Below are 18,229 nucleotides of genomic sequence, written 5' to 3' on the forward strand. Positions count from 1 at the left end.
AACAATAATGATGCTTTATGTTTTACCCAATAATCAAACCACAAGATTTACCATTACCCTGTGTAAATGAAAAAGTGATTTGCTTTATTATCGTGTATATTTTATTATCAATGTGTGAATTAACAATGCTGTAATTAAATCACTTTTAATCCATGAATATACAATGCCATCTCATTCATTAAATTACATGCACTGAACCATTTTTGGCTTTTGTTAGAAGATAGGATAGCCCATTTCAGCCCAACACAGGGGTCCCAGAGCATCACTGACCGTTTATACAGTGAGGAAGTGATGTGGATGTACTCGTTTCAACAATGGAGACTGTCGGTCAGATTGTCAGGACATTGACAATTCTAGGCCAGCACCTGCAGTCCAATAAAGAAAAGGAAAACAACCCAATATTGCAAAAAGGCAAACAAAAATTGTCATATTTTACAACTTAAACCGGTGACATGTGGGGATGATCACACATGAAGGAACACAGCACACAATGTCTTTGAATGGACAGAACAGCCTATAGAAAGCTCAACTTCTGTTGTGTAACATAGAATGCATTTAGGTCAGAGTATAACACTTGACTGGGATTGATCCAATCAATCAAATCCATTGGGGTCAATTAACCTTTTAATGTGTGAAGGTTAACATTTAGACTAAACATATTGCAGATCAGGTTAATAGTCTAAACATTAAATACATTAAATGTATCAGTACAGCGGCTTAGTGTATCAAATCTATTTTTGTGTTACAAGTTTTGGAAGTAAAAAAAAAAAAAGTCAGTTATGCCAATAATGAGTATTGACATTACATCTCCACTCTTTTTGCATCTTAAACATAACACTAGACTAAACATAACAATATGGGCCGATTCATACTCCTATTTTAGAGCCGAAGAAAAGTCGGTTCGGCTCTGTAGAGCCTACAATGTGACGTCATTTGAGGTTCGGGGGGGCGGGTACCGTCCTAAAGTCGGCTCTTCGGTGCTACTGAAAATTTCTAACGAGCCGAAATCATTTCGGCACTACAGCGCCGAAACAGCGGTAAAATAGGAGTATGAATCGGCCCTATGTCAATCAACTTGTACAAAAATATAAACAGTTTAGTCCTCTCCACTGAATGGGTCAGAGGGATCAAACAACTGCCACAAGTCTTTGGTTTTCTCTGAGATCCCTGACTTGGTCTCAGCTGGTAACTGGTATAAGACTGAAGGACTGCTGGCACTCTCCTGAGACCAAAAGTTAAATGGAGTTTTGAAACATCCTTTGCCTATGTTGGATCTGGTTTCCCCGCTCTGTTGGTGTGACTTTGACTGGGGGGCTGGTTTGATGTTGTCTAAACTGTTCAACTGACGGTCTGGTTTGATGTTAATTAAACTCTCTGAACAAGGTTCTGGCTCAAGGCCCACTACACTTTTTGACTGAGGGTCTGGTTGGATACTGTCTAAACTCTTTGGATCATGAGGCAAAGAAACACCTTGTGGATTAATGTTGTAAGTGGAAGTCTGGCTGTTTTTATATAAGATAGTCCCCTTCCTCCTTGGTGGCATCAGCGGTCTTCTCTTGTTTATCTTACGACGCTGAGCAGTAGGTCTTACTTTGATGCAGCTGCCCTGATTCTGGGATGGAATCTGGCAGAGTGGAAGCCGTTTGTCCTCGGATAGGCACTTCTTCTCTTGATTGAAGAGTGTTTGTGACAGCTCTGGTGATGTCTGGATCATGCTGTCTGTCAGCCCTGGTGATGTCTGGATTGTGTTGACTGTCAGCCCCGGTGATGTCTGGATTGTGTTGACTGTCAGCCCTGGTGATGTCTGGATCGTGTTTACTGTCAGCCCTGGTGATGTCTGGATCGGGTTGACTGTCAGCCCTGGTGATGTCTGGATCGGGTTGACTGTCAGCCCTGGTGATGTCTGGATCGTGTTGACTGTCAACCCTGGTGATGCCTGGATCGTGATGACTGTCAGTCCTGGAGATGTCTGGATTGCGATGTCTGTTACTCTCACAGGGATGGGCTTTGTAGAATGCTTTGAGACTAAGGTGTTAAGGAGGGTCACAGCCTCTTCAAGCATGTTCTGTTCTCTTCTGTGCTCATGTGTCAGGACTTCCATATTCCTCTCCAAGCCTTTCACACGGGAGCAGAGTTCTGTGGAGGCCAATCCAGTCTAAAGCAAATAATAAGAAATACTCATACATTATATGGTAGTCATTAATCATAAACGTTTTAGCCATTAAACCACAAATCAGTGTTGCCGTCCTTCATAAGCTACATACTAATTACCTTGAGCACATTCTCTTCCATTTCTGTCAGGAGCTGTTTTTGTGAACTAATTTGACTCAGCATTTTCTCAAACTGCTGTGTAATGCTATTGTGAAGGCCGGAGAGATTTTTCTGCACTGTGATAAAAATGAAAAAAATAATGAATAGTAAAACATTTATTTACACACATTTCAGGATCCCATTTATTTCGACCCACATCTCCGAAGTCAACAGTTTCAAAATCAATCGATATACAGTAATAAGAAAGTATATAACAAAGAATACAAAGTTAAATAATGTTTACAAGCAGGTAATACAGGTAAATGGCTCCCTCTACTGGTCCTGGGAAACTATAATGTATTTAGTATTTGTATAACCTAAGTCTACACAGGTATTAACAGGGTTCAACCATTCAAAAAACAGCATGGTGTTATACTGACAAAAAACAAACATGATAGGAATCAGAAGAAAACTTACATAGTGTTGCAAAGCTGTCAAATCCCTCTAAGAATGTTTTGCATGCAGCAGTGTTCTTCTCTGTGTCATTGACGGCATGTTGCATCTGAAAATAAATCAGCAACTTCTCTTTACATCTGAATTATAAAAACAAATTTGAACTGTAAAATGTATTATTTTCATAACTCACATGATTGAGTGTTTCGCGTAAATGAAGACGTTCCTTGGCTAAAAGGTCACTGATAAAACAAGAACAAAATCAGAGTGCTGAGTATTTTTTAAACATAAAACCAATCTGGGTAAAATAAATAATAATAATTAAAAAGTACCTTTCTCTTTTTTCTTTTGCCCTTCTCTTGTCCTCTTCAAACTTATCAAGGACACCACTAGCCCTGCTATGCAGGTCTTTACCATCAATTCCGAACAGGAGTGGTTTAGTGTGGTAATTATTCAAAAATTTAGGGTCACTTCCCTAAACAACAACACATAATGGAATTGACACAGATGTTTACGGAGCACAGGTAAAACTTTGTACCATGACAATGACACTACTAAAATGTATGTGCTGGCTAATTGGCTGTTGTATTAGTTTTGTTAATTTTCTTTGTTTTAAAAGGGCAATTGTTTTATAATAGAAGATAATAATTTCACATGCCAATTAATTTATGTCTCCTTGTAACACTTTATTTATATGGGAAATGTTTGATTGAAACCATTTGGTCTCTGTAAATGGATCAAAGGCATAAAAAGGAAGCCTCCGGAATGAATTTGTATACTTTTGGCTATTCTCACAGTTCAATCCCCATATTACAGTCTCTACAATTTATAAGATGACAAAAGCACATGTAATAGGTCCTCTTTCACAAGTATCACATCAATCAAGGGGCTACCAGCACCTATACTGTACTCCAGTACCTCTGAGCTTTGCTGGGAGTGCTGGGAGTTCCTGGAAAAGATAGTCTCCTGGGACCCCAACATAAACTGTGAGTCTGTTGAACTCGAATAGCCACTGCTGGATGCATTCCTGTTGATGGTTTTAGTCACACTCACACAGTAGATTGGGTAAATACCACACACACACACACACACACACACACACACACACACACACACACACACACACACACACACACACACACAGAAATTAATGTTGAGACTGTTGTAGAGCACTGTCTGTACCATATGTATGCAACATTTATTCAGACAAAGTGGTACCACTGAACCACTCAATTAAGTTTAAGTTAAGACATAGCTTACTAGTATAGTCACACATTAGTGAAACACACTAGCCTATGGTCCCATGCTTTACTCATCTGACATGAGACACAGAGACAGTGTTGACAAATATAACATGAAACTGTATTGATAATTGTTTACCTAGCTGGGATGCTCAAGATCTCTTTGATGTTCCACACGTTCGGATTCATTGCAATTACCTATCAACATAAATAAAACATTAGCTCGTCGACTATTGGTTATATAATTTACCCAGTTTTCGAACTTAACAGCTAGCACTTAGGTTCAGCAAGATAGCTGTATCTCTATATTTGTGTATCTAATTTCAAGTTTAGTTTCAATAAAAGCTTAATTATTATGCACATAAACAATTCGACGTATTTTTTAATTCTGTTCCATCTTTAAAACGACTCACGTGTGTAATTCGGTGTAATTCAGACGATGAGAGAAAACGCTGTTTTGAAACAGGGAAATAAATTAATTGCAGGCTTGAAAGTTAAATTATCCCGCCCAGTCAGAGCCATCCATCTGATCAGAGTATGCAGCTGGGTGCTATTGGCTGATCACGCCTAGAGCGAGACTTTGTGACGTCACGTCAGGGCTTGCTTGCAAAAAAAGAAGAACAGATAAAGCTATCGCGATGCAACAGCATAATACTGTAATGATTGAATTAGGGACTCACGTACTCACAGTACATAAATATAACACCGTAAAGGTCCTATATACGTCCAGTAGGTGGCAGTAATGCACAAAGTAACAGTCGCAACCCGCCGCAAAACGACAAGAAGCAGAGGAACGACAACAAGCAGCGACGTCGTCGTACGACGGTGTCGCGCGCCAGGAAATAGCAGACATACAAGCTCACAGAGCGTCGAGGATTCGACGCGCTGTGAGCTTGTAGGTCTGATATTGATGGCGCGCGACACCGTTGCGCCACGAAGCATAAATGAGGCTTCAAGCAGTGTTCTGCAGTCAGCACAGTGTTTGACAGAGCTCAGCTGACAGACAGCAGCCAGCTATCAGCAGATTACAGTCTGACATTACACATACACACAACCACACCTCATGTATTGTTTGTGCGTGTGCTGTCGAGACAAAGTTTTGTGAATTACTGCTGGTAAGTTACATTTATGGTTCACTGGCATTATAGCAACAGCCAGTACTTGTGAATGACATGACACGATTAACGTTAATGCTATATTATATTACTGACCTCATGTGCATTCCAGCTTTTGATAGAGCTAATGAAGTTGTTATGTCATCAGTTGTTTTGTTTTCTTCTTTTTTGATTGATTGAATACTGATGGACATTTTGCAGAAAAGGGCACAGGAAAATACAGTTCAATACAAGGTCTGCCAAGAGGATTTACAACCCAAGGAAGAACTATAGGCATGTTTCCATTGGGGTCCTTCATATGCAATTCATCTGTACATTTATTGACATACAAATATACAGTACTATGCAAAAACATTAACATCAATACAGTATGCACTATGCAACATTGTCCACCTACCTATATCCAGTGAGAATCAATTTGATCATGACCGATCATCTCTCATTTCCAGGCAAAAGTGTTTTGTGTACTAATTTGAATTTCATAGTGTATCAACTGAGATACTATGCAGCCTCTCTTTGTTGCTACCTTGTGAGAGTTTACAGTAATTAGAATGTCTTTGATTTCCTAAGGTTCCATTATGGCTCTGTCATTCCTTATGATCTTGGCAGCAACTGTGATTCTTATCAGACCTGAGACACCTGTAACTAAGGTATGGAATGTTACTTATTGCCTAGCCACATAAATACCAGCCATTAACAGCCCATACATCCAAACAGAAAAGTCCTATCTGATTGTATTAAACGAACTTAAACTGCAATAATGTAACTGTATGGAAAGCTTGAATTATCCTCTATCCGCAATGTGTTCGTTAGTGCAGGTGATTCTTTTTGGGGGTTTGGGTGCGCTCTTTGGAAATCAATCAACGGCCCTGCGTACCACCTGCAGTTCTAAATTGCACATAATGTAGGAGGCAGCAGGATGTTGTTTAAAACGAGCGCTTCCAAACTGCACAGAATTGAAGTAGCTCATAAGTCATAACATGTCTACGGTGGACTTTTATGAAACAAACACATTGCAAATAGAGGACAATTAAAGATTTTATAATTCTGTACAGCTGCAACGTGAGTTTAACATATCGTTTAATACAACCAGAACTATACTTGACTGCCAAATGTGTCAAGGTGGAAGTACAGGGCTACAGGAAGTTCCAGCTGAACAACATTTTATGAATTAATTATTGATTTTATTTCTGTCTTATTTTAGTCTGGCTGCCTTTCACAGCCCATATCCCTTACAGGGTTATTCAGACACAAAGTACATTGTATTTCCTGTGCCAACACGCGGATACCAAAATAATAAACAATAAATAAATATCATACAATGTACACATGACTGATCAAGAGTACATTCAAGTAGTTGAGAGGGAGATAATGGACAGAAGACAGACTTGTACTTCTGGTTAAACACTTTTAGCAGTAGTTATGTTGCAGGCTTTATCTCCTCATGAGGTGGAGATCAAGCTGGGTATATGAGATATGGATCATATGGGATAAGTAATTAGTTAATGATTTGATCATCTTCTGTTCATAGGCTCTTCATCAAAATTCTATAGAATGCTGTGGCGAGAAACAGAGAGTGAACAGTTCATGTTCAAATGTCACTCACTGTGAACCAGGTAATCTGCCCTACATTAAAAGGTTGGAAAGATATGGATCACTAAACAGATAATAACAACAGATACTCGAGTTCAGAGTCATATGTGTGGACAAGTTAAGCGGGTTATATGCTTGTTTTCATTTATTCAGGATGCTATTTGCGTGTCCTGGAGAACAGCAACACTGTTTGCATACATTGTGATTCAGCAGCTGTGGACATGGAGAATTTGACAGCCTGCAGCTACAGTAAGCATCTGGGGTTGCCATTCTATTTGCCATTGGTGAATACAATGCTTGCATATTACATTACTTCATGTTTCTGATTTGTCACTTTTGTGTGTTCACTAGATTACACTGTGGAGAGAAAAAATCATACAACTGTAACAACTGTCATTCCTAAAATTGGTAAGGAACTGAAAATTATAACATGACATATAACATAACTTGAGATGTCATATGGATCCATTGGTCTGTGCAGAATGCAAAGTTAACTTCTAACCAGAATTACAAGTCTACAGGAAGTTCCGTTGGCTGGAAAGGTAGCTACTACTTATGATTAGCCACTTTTGGCATTTGTTTTCCAGGCTTTAGCTTCTATTGAGGTTGAGATGAAACTGCCCAACAATGTTTGAGGGGAACTCTTTGGGGGGTCCCTCGTGCCATAATGGAAGCAAGATGTTCCACAATAACTTGGCCTATGTCATTCCTGCTATTATCTCCTCTGCCTATTGCATCTGCAAACGGTCTAATCTCCCAAAACAGATTAAATTCTGAATGTGTTCCCAGATTGAAAACGGCTTAACATGTTAACATTAAGATGGGGGGAAAAAACTAAAGCCAGATGCCTTTTTTAACCATCAAATAGATTGGGCAATCTCAGTTTTGTAGCTAATCTGATCTGCACAAAATTAGGTGTAAAAGCAATAGTATATTGGTGGGGGAGTGAACTTAAAATGCTTCCTGAGAAGAAAAAGGAGGGAAAAAAACAGCTGCAAGATTAAAGGTGGGAGGGCACTGAAATCTGAAGGACAGTACACCCATCGCCGTTGTCTCATGTTCTATTATTTTGTCTTTGATCAGGAGGACCAGGTGTGGCGGCTTCTCTCCTTCTTGGTACTCTGATGATCAGTCTTTTCCTGATTCTATCTGTTGCCTCCTTTTTCTACCTCAAACGCTCAAACCGACTTCCAGGCATCTTCTACCGCCGTAACAAGGGTATGTGATACACAGGTCATACAATGAGAATATAGGGAGGTCTTGTTTAATGAAGTGGTAACACTTTGCAGTCCCTTGTAGGGACTGTGGATCAAAAGTAGCATCTTTGCTAAATCTGGTATTTTACATTGCACTTTAGTTGTCATGTAATGTTTGTTAATATGAGCACTGTCTTGTCTAAATAAACAAAAAGTAAAGATAATGAACTGCCTCTTATATGAACAGTGTTTTCTTGTGTTTTTCATGTATTTTCACAGCCTTCATATTCCAGCCAAGTGAAACGGTAAGTAATTTGTCATGCTTTTCGTAACCAACCATAACTTGGAAATGTAGATCAGAAAATGTATGTCCATATTTAATTGATTAATTTACTGTACTTCACTGTCTTCGAGGTACGCACGTAATAATTTACTTGGGAAGGTTCTGAGTAATGAGTCTTTTTTTTGTCTATAGGCTGTTATGATACCCTCATCCTCAGGTAATAATACTATTTTCTTTTATATATTTTTTTAATAAACAGAAAATGCATTTTCAGACAGACAGTTTCAGTTCCAAATGTGTCTGTCTGTGTAAATCACTTCCAATTTCACTTGTTTATCCTGTATCCTGTATGAGTTCTCACTCCTGATTGGATAAATTGGTATCCTTGCCTGAAAATGTATTTAAAGGACAACTTCACCCATTTCACCCCCCCCCCTCTGTCTGTCTCAAAGGAAGGCTGTGGGCACTTCAGAAACCCCCCTACCAGTTATGGCAGGTTTCTATTTTTCAAACAACAAGATATTTTAAAAAATATTTTAATCAACGCAAGAACAATGGCTTCCATTATAGTATGCTAACTTTCCAAGAATAGAAAGCCTGCCGTTTCTATTAGCTTGGATTCTCCATTGATTATGTAAGCGGGTTTCTGAACTGAAACACAGACGAGTAGACTAGTAGAATAGTGCCATATTTACTGAACCTTAGTGAGGAGAGGACCAACTATATGAAGATATATATATGATAATATATATATACACACACATCCAAAGACATGCTTCTTTACTGTAATTGTCTGTACGTTGTCTGCAAACAAATATCAGTCAAATTAAAGAAGAGAAATGTGATCCCTGGTGTGTTTAGAAAGTCAACATTGGGTACAATCTGGTTTCATCATGATCCTTTCTCTCGGTTATACTGTTTTTCTTTTAATTATTCTTAAGTGAGGAAGCCAAGATATGTCAGAAGGGAGCGGCCTTCTGCAGCGAGTACTGCCACAATACCCACCACAGCAACCAGCAAAGTCTATAATGTGTAGTGGCGTTTCAGCCTGTGGGTGCTACGAGGGAAGAAAGCCTCAGGAAAGATGTGCATTTTTCTTAACATGTGAAGGACTGCCAGTGGCGCAAAGACATGGCATTTTATTTAAATGGTGATGGAATGGAATTGTCATTAAGTATCTGCTCCATTGTGGCTGTCACTCTTTCTGTATTCATATTTAATGTCCTGCTGAAACACAAGATGCAATATTGCACTGACTGCCTTAGATACACCTTTATGTTAAACAGTTAGTCTGTTTGTTGCTGTAAGATGACAGATGTGTGAAGATCAAATTATTTTTTGTCAAGCTGTCAGATGACAATTCTTTTCACCAAAGCAACAATTAGGCTTAAAAGTGCATTGCTCAGTGGACTGCTTTTGTCGTTTGCGTTAAATCAGAAGCTTGTCAAGAACCTGCACTAGTGTAATGTACAGTATTAAGTTCACTGTTTGTAATGTAATGCTAATGAAAGTGGATGCCAGTGTCATTAATTTGAGTTTATCTTCGGCGACAGCTCCATATCATTGGTGCATTGCATTTGTTTGCACATAATTCCATTTTGATCTATGAGTTAGAACAACAGAAATATTATTTAAAGAACAAGTGTGTTTTACTGTGGTGGACTTGAGAAATTATAGTGAGAGGAATTGTATTGGACATCACTAAGGTTGCTTTCCAGACTATTTTAAATTGCCTCTTTAAATACCAATACAAAGACAAAGATATTGTTTAAATTATCCTCCAGTTAACTTCATTATTCCAAGCTGAATGCATAGACTCATTTCTTTACTTGACAAAATGAACAACAAACACTAGCATGCCATCATATTCCTAAACTTGTTCTTGTAGTACAGTATCATCATAAACAACAAAAATAGTTTTTTTCTTTTTTTTTCCCCCTTAAAGGGCAGACATGTTAAAATACAAATTTGGGGTCAATATAGAATATCTAGATAACCAGTTGATTGTTCTGACACATGGAATTGCCAAATGAAAATGCACTTTATTTGACTGCACTTGAACCGTAATCTTGAGTTAACATTCTTTGATATATTTTTTTACACTGATACTTTTTTTGTTTGTCATAGACATGTAATATTTACTTGACCACTCGTATCTTTGCCAAATGTTTCTGCTCTTATGTCATTACTGGGCTTTAGATGCAGCTAGGAATTGTTACTATGGTGACCATTTAATGACATGTTAACTGTGATTAATGACTTGTTAATTTAATTGCATTATGGGGCCTTTACCAACAATCTTTAAACTAAGTTGGTTACCTGTATTTAATTTATTTGTCTTGTTGGATGTTACCATTTTTTGTTCCCGTTTTATATTTCCACTACATTAAGCTTTGTAAAAGGTGATTTCCACCTTCAGTTTATTAGTAGAATCTGATGTTAAAGCCGTTAAGAGAATCTGGTTATTCTAAGCAGTTTTGTTTTGTTAGCTGTTGTACAGCCATCCATAAAACTAAATGCGTAGATATACTGTAGTTTTATACAAATACTGTATTGTAGCTATATATGTTTTACTTTTAATTCTAGTTTTGTCCTGAAATTCTGAAGATGTTATGTATTGTTTACAGAAATAAAGCACCTTTCTCATAGCCACCGATTCCCTGCTTATACTATGTTAACCCTACTTTACATGTAAAATGGTTCCAAAGAGACTTTAGGTTCTTGTTAGCTGCACATGGTTCTAGATAGAATTGCAGTGTGTGAACTGTGAACATTAAACACCTATGGAATAAAATCACTTGTCTCCAGGCAGGCTATTGCTATACCATTACTAGTGATTTTGGTAACTGTCCCTCAGCTTACAACTTCAATTTATTTTCTTTTTTTGCAGGTAAACATACAAATAAAAATATATAAAATGACAGTTACAGTGCAAGGGTTCAAAAACTTCAAATATATACTTATTCCAGTCCATTTATGAATGTCCATCAATTAATAGTTCCTCTTGTAGTCTCAATGCATGAGTTAGTTTCTCCATTACAAATATCTCCTCCACAATGCTCAGCCACTGCTCACAAACTGAAGGTTCTGGTTTGTACCATAGCCTTCTTGCTGTAATCTTTGGAGTTATGAAATATCTGGTAATATTCTTCCCGCTGAATCCCCTCCACATTCAACATACATATGTTGTACCAGTCCTCATCCGTAATCCAAATCCAGCTTCCCACTTCTCCTTAATTCTTTACTTGCCATCAAACCTTGATACAGAGCTGAGATTACTCTAACAACTTCCAATTTCTTATTGTCACGTCAGGTTTACAGGTCTAAAAACATGTTTTTCCCCTTCTCTTTTTACAAACTCCCATCATTTGCTGTTTTTAAGAAAAGGAAGAAGATGGCAGCACTAATTTCCATAAAAAAATTCCATTTTGACAACTTTTTAATATTATAACCCTTGATGGGAAGAAGCTACTAACAGAACCTGGCTCCATCCTGGGCAGCCATCTGGCTTGACTGGTTGGGTTGAGAGAAAGAGAAGGGGACACAGATAACACGGGCAACAAGAATACCAATAACGACTATAATAATGGCCCACAGCCATAGTCCACGGAAACCCTCAATCCACAGGAGAGGAGTCAGTCTAAATTTGGAGATTTCCATCTGTACTAATGTAAATATTTTGATGACATGTTATATACAGTATACAGTGAGTGAGTAATTTATGTAAACTAGGCAGATGATGAATATATCTAAAGATTACACAATGTCACTGCCTTTGTTTTGATATAATTATAGTATAAGACTAAGCTATACCTAGTACCAGTGTAACCGGTGTAATCTGTCTCTCTGCGTTGTGTTGAATGGACAGACGGACCCAGAACTCTTTGGAAATTAACCAAAATATACCAATACCACTATTCTGACAAAGAACAACAACAGACACGTCTCCACGTTAGCTCTCAGTAGTGCATATACTCCTCTCTAAACAGAGTTAAACAAACACTGTATAAATCAATTTGCAAGTACAATTCTTATTATGTCATACAGAGAAGTCAACAAAGACACCCACATCGTTCCAAGACGGAAGTACATAAGGAAGAGGTGGAGGTGTCGCAGGACATTTATACAGGGGGCAAAAGGGGGAGACTTAAAGGAGCTGTGAGCTCTTATGCACTATGTATTCCTATACACATGAACCATGGAGAATTAAGTCAGGTAGAAGCACTTATTTGTATCATATCTTGTGTAATTATATAATACTGTTACACCTACAGTATGACAAACGTGATAGGGCCTCTATTTTGAGGGAAGGAAATATTACACCTCTAGATGAGAGGCAAGGACATTTGTCCCAGCAGCAACTACATGTGACTGTAGACATGCTACTCTATTTATAACTGTTGAATGGCTAGGTCCCAGGCTGACACATGCAAGGACAGCGGGGACGTCGCAGCAGTATGCCCCTGCACTGCAGGAAGAATGCACTGAAAGCTTTAACCAGGGGGCTTTCTTTGTCCTTGCAACAGGTAGGTCCTCATTCTTACAAATATGCCCTAAACTAAAGAGCAACACAATCCTCTTGCCCTTAATGATGTCTAGCAATGGATATAAGGTAAATATATAGTGTATAGCATTTTTAACAACTTACCTTCAAGGTTAAAGAATAACCCTAACTACAAGTACATCTCTCTCTGAAAATATATAATTAAACATAATAATATTTATTATTATTATTATTATTATAACAAATTATATACAGTAATTCACAATGACTTGTTCATATAATTTAAAATATTAACATTTATTTGCTGTATTATAACACGAATAATCTAGTGTGGCATTGTTTGTTAAACGATACGCTGTGCAGTGACACTAGAGTAGACCACTGGACATTTCATACCGGCTCATATGATCTGTTTTTTAACTGTGGGTCTATCTATGGTGTATTTTAGGGTCTTAGGAAGTTGCTGCCGCTTCCCTCCGAATTTGTTTTTCAATGGTTTGTTTGAGGTCAACATTTCTAATGCTTTGAATTTAAAGGTTTATTTCTTTCCGTTCATTAAGTAACAACATCTTCACCAAACCAAACTTCAACAGATCTATAATGAATGATGTTTGCCTGTTTTCAGATAACAAAGCACGTGAGGTGTCACAATGGACGACTTAGATCACAGCATACACATTGCAGAGTATGATTGGATAAGCTTCTGTGAGCAGAGTGAGGATTGCAGTCTGCTGCAGCCGACCCTTGCAGACCTTGATAACTCAAGCATAAGTGATTCAGAGGATTCAGCCTTAGAAACGGATCAGCATGAGGAACAGCAGCGCACCGTTGCAACACCTGTTGCATTTCAACCCAGTGCTGTCCGAACCACAGCAGCAGAATATCACTGCGCCGACAATACAAAGCAAGAGGTTCATCAGAGTTGCACGGAAAGAATACAGCAAGGTGACCTTACAGCCGACAACAAAGAACAGGACAATGTTCCCACAAGGAATAGTGTGGCATGTAGAAATTCTCTAGAGTTGCATGGGGACATATGTGTGCACTGTCCTGGAGAAAACACCCTCACCACAAACAAAAATCTAAGCAAGGCTGCAGACCAGATCACAGAAGCGCAAAGCGTAACGAGTGATGTTTTTCTTGCAGACCAAAGTGCATCTACAACTACAAGTGTTCTGTGCCCAGTCACTGATAGATGCCATAATGTTTCAGTGTCAGTATCAACGCATGTGAAGAAAGCAGATGAAGCAGATGAAGTGCAGGATGACATCAGGACATGTATCCCAACATCCATTCAGGAATCTGACCAGATCACTCTCCAACAAGCAGTTGAGTTCAACAAAAAGAAGCCAGAAAGCACAGAGGGATTTGAGTGTGAGGCAGACAGAAGTGCTGGCTTTAGAGAAGAGAAAGAGCGTTGGTTTGTGACTGTGAATGACCCTCCCTTGCAACAGCAAAGATTTGCTACCAAATTGGTAAAAAAGAAATACAGGAAAAAAAAACTTCTTAAGAACACATTTAATCCCACTTGCCATGATGAATCTGAAGGAGGGGCGGACATGGGAGGCATCACACAGTCATATCAAAGCTTAAAGTTACCCATGAACATTCACAGTGGACAAAGTTCAGAATCACCCCACATGTATACTACCTCTTCGAGTTTGGATGAAGAAAAGGATGTCTCGGATAAACAGGAAATGTCTCATTTTGAGGAGGCAATTATCACAGAGTTGACCATGGACAATAACAAATGTGAAACATTCTTCGCACAAGTACATTTAGAAAACACAGGAAACCTCCCAATGCCCACATTACATGACATGTTTACACATGAAATGACTACGGAGTCAGAGGATTTTGAAGATAGTGTCGAATTCTTCTCTACAACCAGTTATGATTCTGACAGCTATCTCTCAGCCAGTGAATCTACAGAGGAAAATCAACATCTGTTACTAGACTATCAGCTATCACAGCAATATACCCCATCTATGACTGCAGAGAATGATGTAGGCCTACATGAGTTCACAGGTAATTTTAGCAGTGCACAAGCCTCAGAAATGTTTCCATGTGACATGCACAATAAATATTTCAGCATGCGTTCCAGTAGTGTCGCAGATAGTGTTGAGTCGTCACCGGAGGGATATCCCTCCCAAGGCCATGTGCCAACACAACAAAGTCAAAGTTATGAAAAAACTGTTGGCCAGGCTCACGTTGTGACCCCAGTGATAATCCCATGTACTGAACACAGCCCTGACATGATGCCAGAAGACAAATCAACATGTGATAATGACAAGCACAGCTCAACATCCCACATGACTTTGATGATACCCGACCTTACAGATGTGATGCCTTTACCATCCGGTGACCTGAGCAGAGATCACCTGGATGTAGGACATGGATGTAGTCCACTTCCTCCTCTCCCTGATCTAACAGTGACACCTTGCTCGATGGATGAAAGCCCTGAAACGTACACCAATTCATTGACCTCTACTCGACCCGTGTATGCTGTGTCTGCCTTTTGGGATGAAATGGAAAAGTTGACAATCAAAGACATTTTAGAGCTTAGGAGTAACGGGAGCACATCTCCCTGGGAAACAAATACTATTCAAGAAACAGATTCTACAGATGCTCAAACACATGTGGCTGGCAATGCACAATATCTTCTACCTGATGGGTCTATAATGGATTCATCGGACACTGCCGACTCTGGCTACTTCACACACCTTGATGACTCCAAGCAAGATCGCTCAAGCTGTGAGTTTTCAGTCTCGTCGGATTTTGAGGAAGAATATTGGCAGTTTATTGGTGCCAGTAGAAACCCAAGTCCTGACCCTCAGGAGGACCTGAAGCAAGAAAGTCAGAGGACTACAGACTCACCTTCATTGGCAGGTAACATGATACATGAGGAGGACATGGTCCCCGTTGGGAAGGAGACGTCTGTTGCCGCTGAACAGCTCAAAGGGCAAGGCTTTGAAAATCACAACTCCAATCAGTTGCTCTCCCCTGACCCTGCATGCACAAGAGGGATGACAAAACGCAGAAGTATGCACGATATACACATCCAACTTGACACAGATGATTTGTTGAAAGGTGAGTCTTCTGTACTTGACAATCCAGATAAGAGCTTATTTCTCAGCACTTGCCAGGCCTTGGAGAAGAACACATTTTGCAATGTGAGTGACAGTACTATGGCTAGTACAAGAACACCCGCACCTCTCCTCTCCAACAGCAATATACTAGACGAGAGTTACCGGATAACTTTCCCAGAGATATTTGAATACCTTTTCACAGATGACAGGCCACAGAACTCTGGATCTGAAGCTGTCTATGATTCAAAAAGCATGGCATTGAATACGACGTACGACTCCTTCCTCTCTGACTATGGATCTGAAATGACACTCCCTCCCTCCCAGTATTCCCAAAGTATGGAGAGAAAACCCATCCCCATCTTCTCTTGCGCTCGCCTTGCTGCTAGAGATCTCACATTCCCAGAATTAGATTACCTTTTATTTCCACAGGCCACGTATGTCGAGTCTGAGGAAGAAGAGGACAGTTCTCCCATCAGAGTCGTATCTCGCTACATCCAGGCTAGTGATGCATCATCTGCAGCAGGCACAGACAGGCTACTTTTCAACCAAAAAAGAGGGTGTAGCAGCACTTGGAAATGCTTGTTCTCCATGAGAAGAAAGCACGTCCCAGGTAGGAGCTGGTGCCGAAGGTCCGGTGCCTGGTTATTTCCAGCCGAGGCCCAGATGGCGTCTATCAATACACCCAGCAAACAAGCAGTCACCATATTCAACGAAAAAGGGGTCACATCTGAACTTTTCAGAGTGCCACCAGAGGAGCAGAGTATACAGACATCTGTTTATTTATCAAGTGAGTGCAGTCATCTCTTTGTTTATGTACTGTCTCTAAGTTGTAACATAGAGACAGTGCTGTAATATATGATTAGATTTACTTCAATACAAATTTAGTTACAGCGAGACTGAATTGAAATTCACTCATTATTATGCAACTGCACTTGCATGTCTCTTGTAGAGCGCGGGGGCCTCCTTCCCACACTGAATCAATCCGACATGTGTCTTGTGTGCATTGCCATGGCCTCTTGGGTACTGACATCCTCTGATCCACGGGCAGCAGATACGTGGAAAACAGGTATGTAAAGTCGTGCATGAATTATTCCACTGCTTGCCAATTGTGAACCCCAATGACTTAGTTTGTGATTAAAACCTTGCGCTTAAAATGAAATACTAGATATCTATTATAGCATAAACAGGTGGTTGACTTCTAAAGTTAATAACATTCACTGACACTGTACAGCTCTGCTAGCAAATGTGAGTGCAATATCAGCTATCCAGTACCTGCGGCACTACATGAAGAAGGATCCACCGCAAGATGACTCCTGATATACATGGGGAAAAGAAGACACATTTCCAAACATTTTCACTTGGGTCCACACTAAAAGTATATTCATATCATGGATTACTATTGCTATTTCTTGTTATATTCTGTTTTCAATACATTTGGATGTGGGTAAACAATATTGATGTGGACCATTACATACTGTGTAACACATGCGTTTAATAGCTGTTATTCTGGCCTTAGTGGCATACATTCTAGTTTGTTTCATTATTGTTCTGATGACTTTCTTTGAATAGTGTGTACATTTATGGGGGTGTGAGGCATCATAATGTGTGTGACAATTTGTGTGAAAAATGCAAGTTATAGATTTTGGGATGATAGATTTTTAAGTGTACAGGTATGTTTGATGAAAGGTTAAGGTAATGAAGAAAGGCTAAGGTAATGTAGGTATGGTATCCAAAATGTAGTGAAGACTCCTGCCAGATCTGATGTAGTGCAATATGAGAGAACATGATGGAATGCGATGTTTAGCATAAAGAGCAGTAACTTCCACTGTGTGTTTTTAACAAAGCTGGTGTGCAGAACATTAAGGATTGTTGTTAAAATAAAACCAAACACCCCTATGAAGATTTCCCTATGATAAATATAAACACCTGCATGGTCCTATTTTGCCCGTCTTTCTTAAGTACCAGGTCTTATGACAAGACCTGGAGGCGTGGCCAATGCCGTTTCACAATTTTGAGTGTCTAAACAGCATTAGCCACTAAGTTCATTCATAAGACCCGGTAATTAAGACGCCAAAATAGCGTCCCTAGCATTAAAGATGCTATGTGTGCCCCTTTCACAATCATCTAGGGTGATTATGCTATCGTTACTATTAAAGCATTTTATGTATAGATGCAACATGCTGACAAATCAGACAAAGTAGCTAGTGTATGTATATGACTTTGTGCAATAAAGTAAAGAGTGAATATATTACACTCTTCTCCTCTGTCAATTTGACTGGCTGGATGTGTGAACGAACAGCACCAATCTGAGTAAGGATCTCCAGGAAGAGAAATCCCTGTAAAACAGTACATAATTTACCAAACACTGCCCATCTCTAGCTCAGTCGAATCCTACTGTGCATTGAGATGCTCTTGTCTGTACATTGAGAAGCTCTGTCAGTCTGTATATCCATCAATAGTTTGTCCAATCTAAAATTGCACATGGGTATTGAGCACTGGCATACT

At 39.3% G+C, this 18,229-nt stretch overlaps 3 protein-coding genes across 7 annotated transcripts; 2 read left to right on the forward strand and 1 right to left on the reverse strand.

The window, feature by feature from the left end:
* Positions 1-88: 88 nt before the first annotated feature.
* On the reverse strand, positions 89-5,226 carry ccdc36 (coiled-coil domain containing 36). Of its 2 annotated transcripts, XM_083771250.1 has the most exons (9): positions 5,156-5,226; positions 4,358-4,396; positions 4,084-4,142; positions 3,622-3,730; positions 3,036-3,178; positions 2,897-2,945; positions 2,728-2,812; positions 2,272-2,387; positions 89-2,155 (listed from the first exon to the last, which is right to left on the reverse strand). In XM_083771250.1, the coding sequence occupies exons 3-9, from the start codon at positions 4,131-4,133 to the stop codon at positions 1,097-1,099; spliced, it is 1,611 nt and encodes a 536-aa protein (XP_083627376.1). In that variant the 5' UTR covers positions 4,134-4,142; positions 4,358-4,396; positions 5,156-5,226; the 3' UTR covers positions 89-1,096. The 2 variants fall into 2 exon arrangements, with proteins under 2 accessions (XP_083627376.1, XP_083627377.1); XM_083771251.1 differs by lacking the exons at positions 4,084-4,142; positions 4,358-4,396; positions 5,156-5,226 and adding an exon at positions 3,964-4,077.
* cUnh1orf159 (chromosome Un C1orf159 homolog) lies at positions 4,931-10,779 on the forward strand. The gene is made up of 9 exons (XM_083771252.1): positions 4,931-5,059; positions 5,630-5,709; positions 6,591-6,675; positions 6,806-6,901; positions 7,004-7,060; positions 7,736-7,870; positions 8,128-8,153; positions 8,324-8,348; positions 9,073-10,779. The coding sequence occupies exons 2-9, from the start codon at positions 5,638-5,640 to the stop codon at positions 9,165-9,167; spliced, it is 591 nt and encodes a 196-aa protein (XP_083627378.1). The 5' UTR covers positions 4,931-5,059; positions 5,630-5,637; the 3' UTR covers positions 9,168-10,779.
* Positions 10,780-12,537: 1,758 nt separating this feature from the next.
* perm1b (PPARGC1 and ESRR induced regulator, muscle 1b) lies at positions 12,538-17,994 on the forward strand. 4 transcript variants are annotated; one of them, XM_083771989.1, is made up of 5 exons: positions 12,579-12,657; positions 13,084-13,130; positions 13,261-16,511; positions 16,674-16,790; positions 16,956-17,994. In XM_083771989.1, exons 3-5 carry the CDS (start codon positions 13,286-13,288, stop codon positions 17,039-17,041), a joined length of 3,429 nt encoding a protein of 1,142 aa, XP_083628115.1. In that variant the 5' UTR covers positions 12,579-12,657; positions 13,084-13,130; positions 13,261-13,285; the 3' UTR covers positions 17,042-17,994. The 4 variants fall into 4 exon arrangements, with proteins under 4 accessions (XP_083628114.1, XP_083628115.1, XP_083628116.1 ...); XM_083771988.1 differs by lacking the exon at positions 13,084-13,130 and having other exon boundaries at positions 12,538-12,657; XM_083771990.1 differs by lacking the exon at positions 13,084-13,130 and having other exon boundaries at positions 12,622-12,743.
* Positions 17,995-18,229: the final 235 nt, after the last annotated feature.

Source organism: Protomyctophum parallelum (assembly GCF_964188405.1).
Source record: "Protomyctophum parallelum genome assembly, chromosome: 8".
In the NCBI taxonomy this organism is placed as follows: domain Eukaryota; kingdom Metazoa; phylum Chordata; class Actinopteri; order Myctophiformes; family Myctophidae; genus Protomyctophum; species Protomyctophum parallelum.

Coding starts and splice junctions, on each gene's coding strand:
- ccdc36 (XM_083771250.1), bottom strand. CDS start 4,133: ATGAATCCGAACGTGTGGAACATCAAAGAGATCTTGAGCATCCCAGCT. Junction 2,813..2,896: donor TACGCGAAACACTCAATCAT/GTGAGTTATGAA, acceptor ATTTATTTTCAG/ATGCAACATGCCGTCAATGA. Junction 2,388..2,727: donor TGACAGCTTTGCAACACTAT/GTAAGTTTTCTT, acceptor TTTTTATCACAG/TGCAGAAAAATCTCTCCGGC.
- cUnh1orf159 (XM_083771252.1), top strand. CDS start 5,638: ATGGCTCTGTCATTCCTTATGATCTTGGCAGCAACTGTGATTCTTATC. Junction 6,676..6,805: donor TGTCACTCACTGTGAACCAG/GTAATCTGCCCT, acceptor TCATTTATTCAG/GATGCTATTTGCGTGTCCTG. Junction 7,871..8,127: donor CTTCTACCGCCGTAACAAGG/GTATGTGATACA, acceptor GTATTTTCACAG/CCTTCATATTCCAGCCAAGT.
- perm1b (XM_083771988.1), top strand. CDS start 13,286: ATGGACGACTTAGATCACAGCATACACATTGCAGAGTATGATTGGATA. Junction 16,512..16,673: donor GACATCTGTTTATTTATCAA/GTGAGTGCAGTC, acceptor TGTCTCTTGTAG/AGCGCGGGGGCCTCCTTCCC. Junction 16,791..16,955: donor AGCAGATACGTGGAAAACAG/GTATGTAAAGTC, acceptor GACACTGTACAG/CTCTGCTAGCAAATGTGAGT.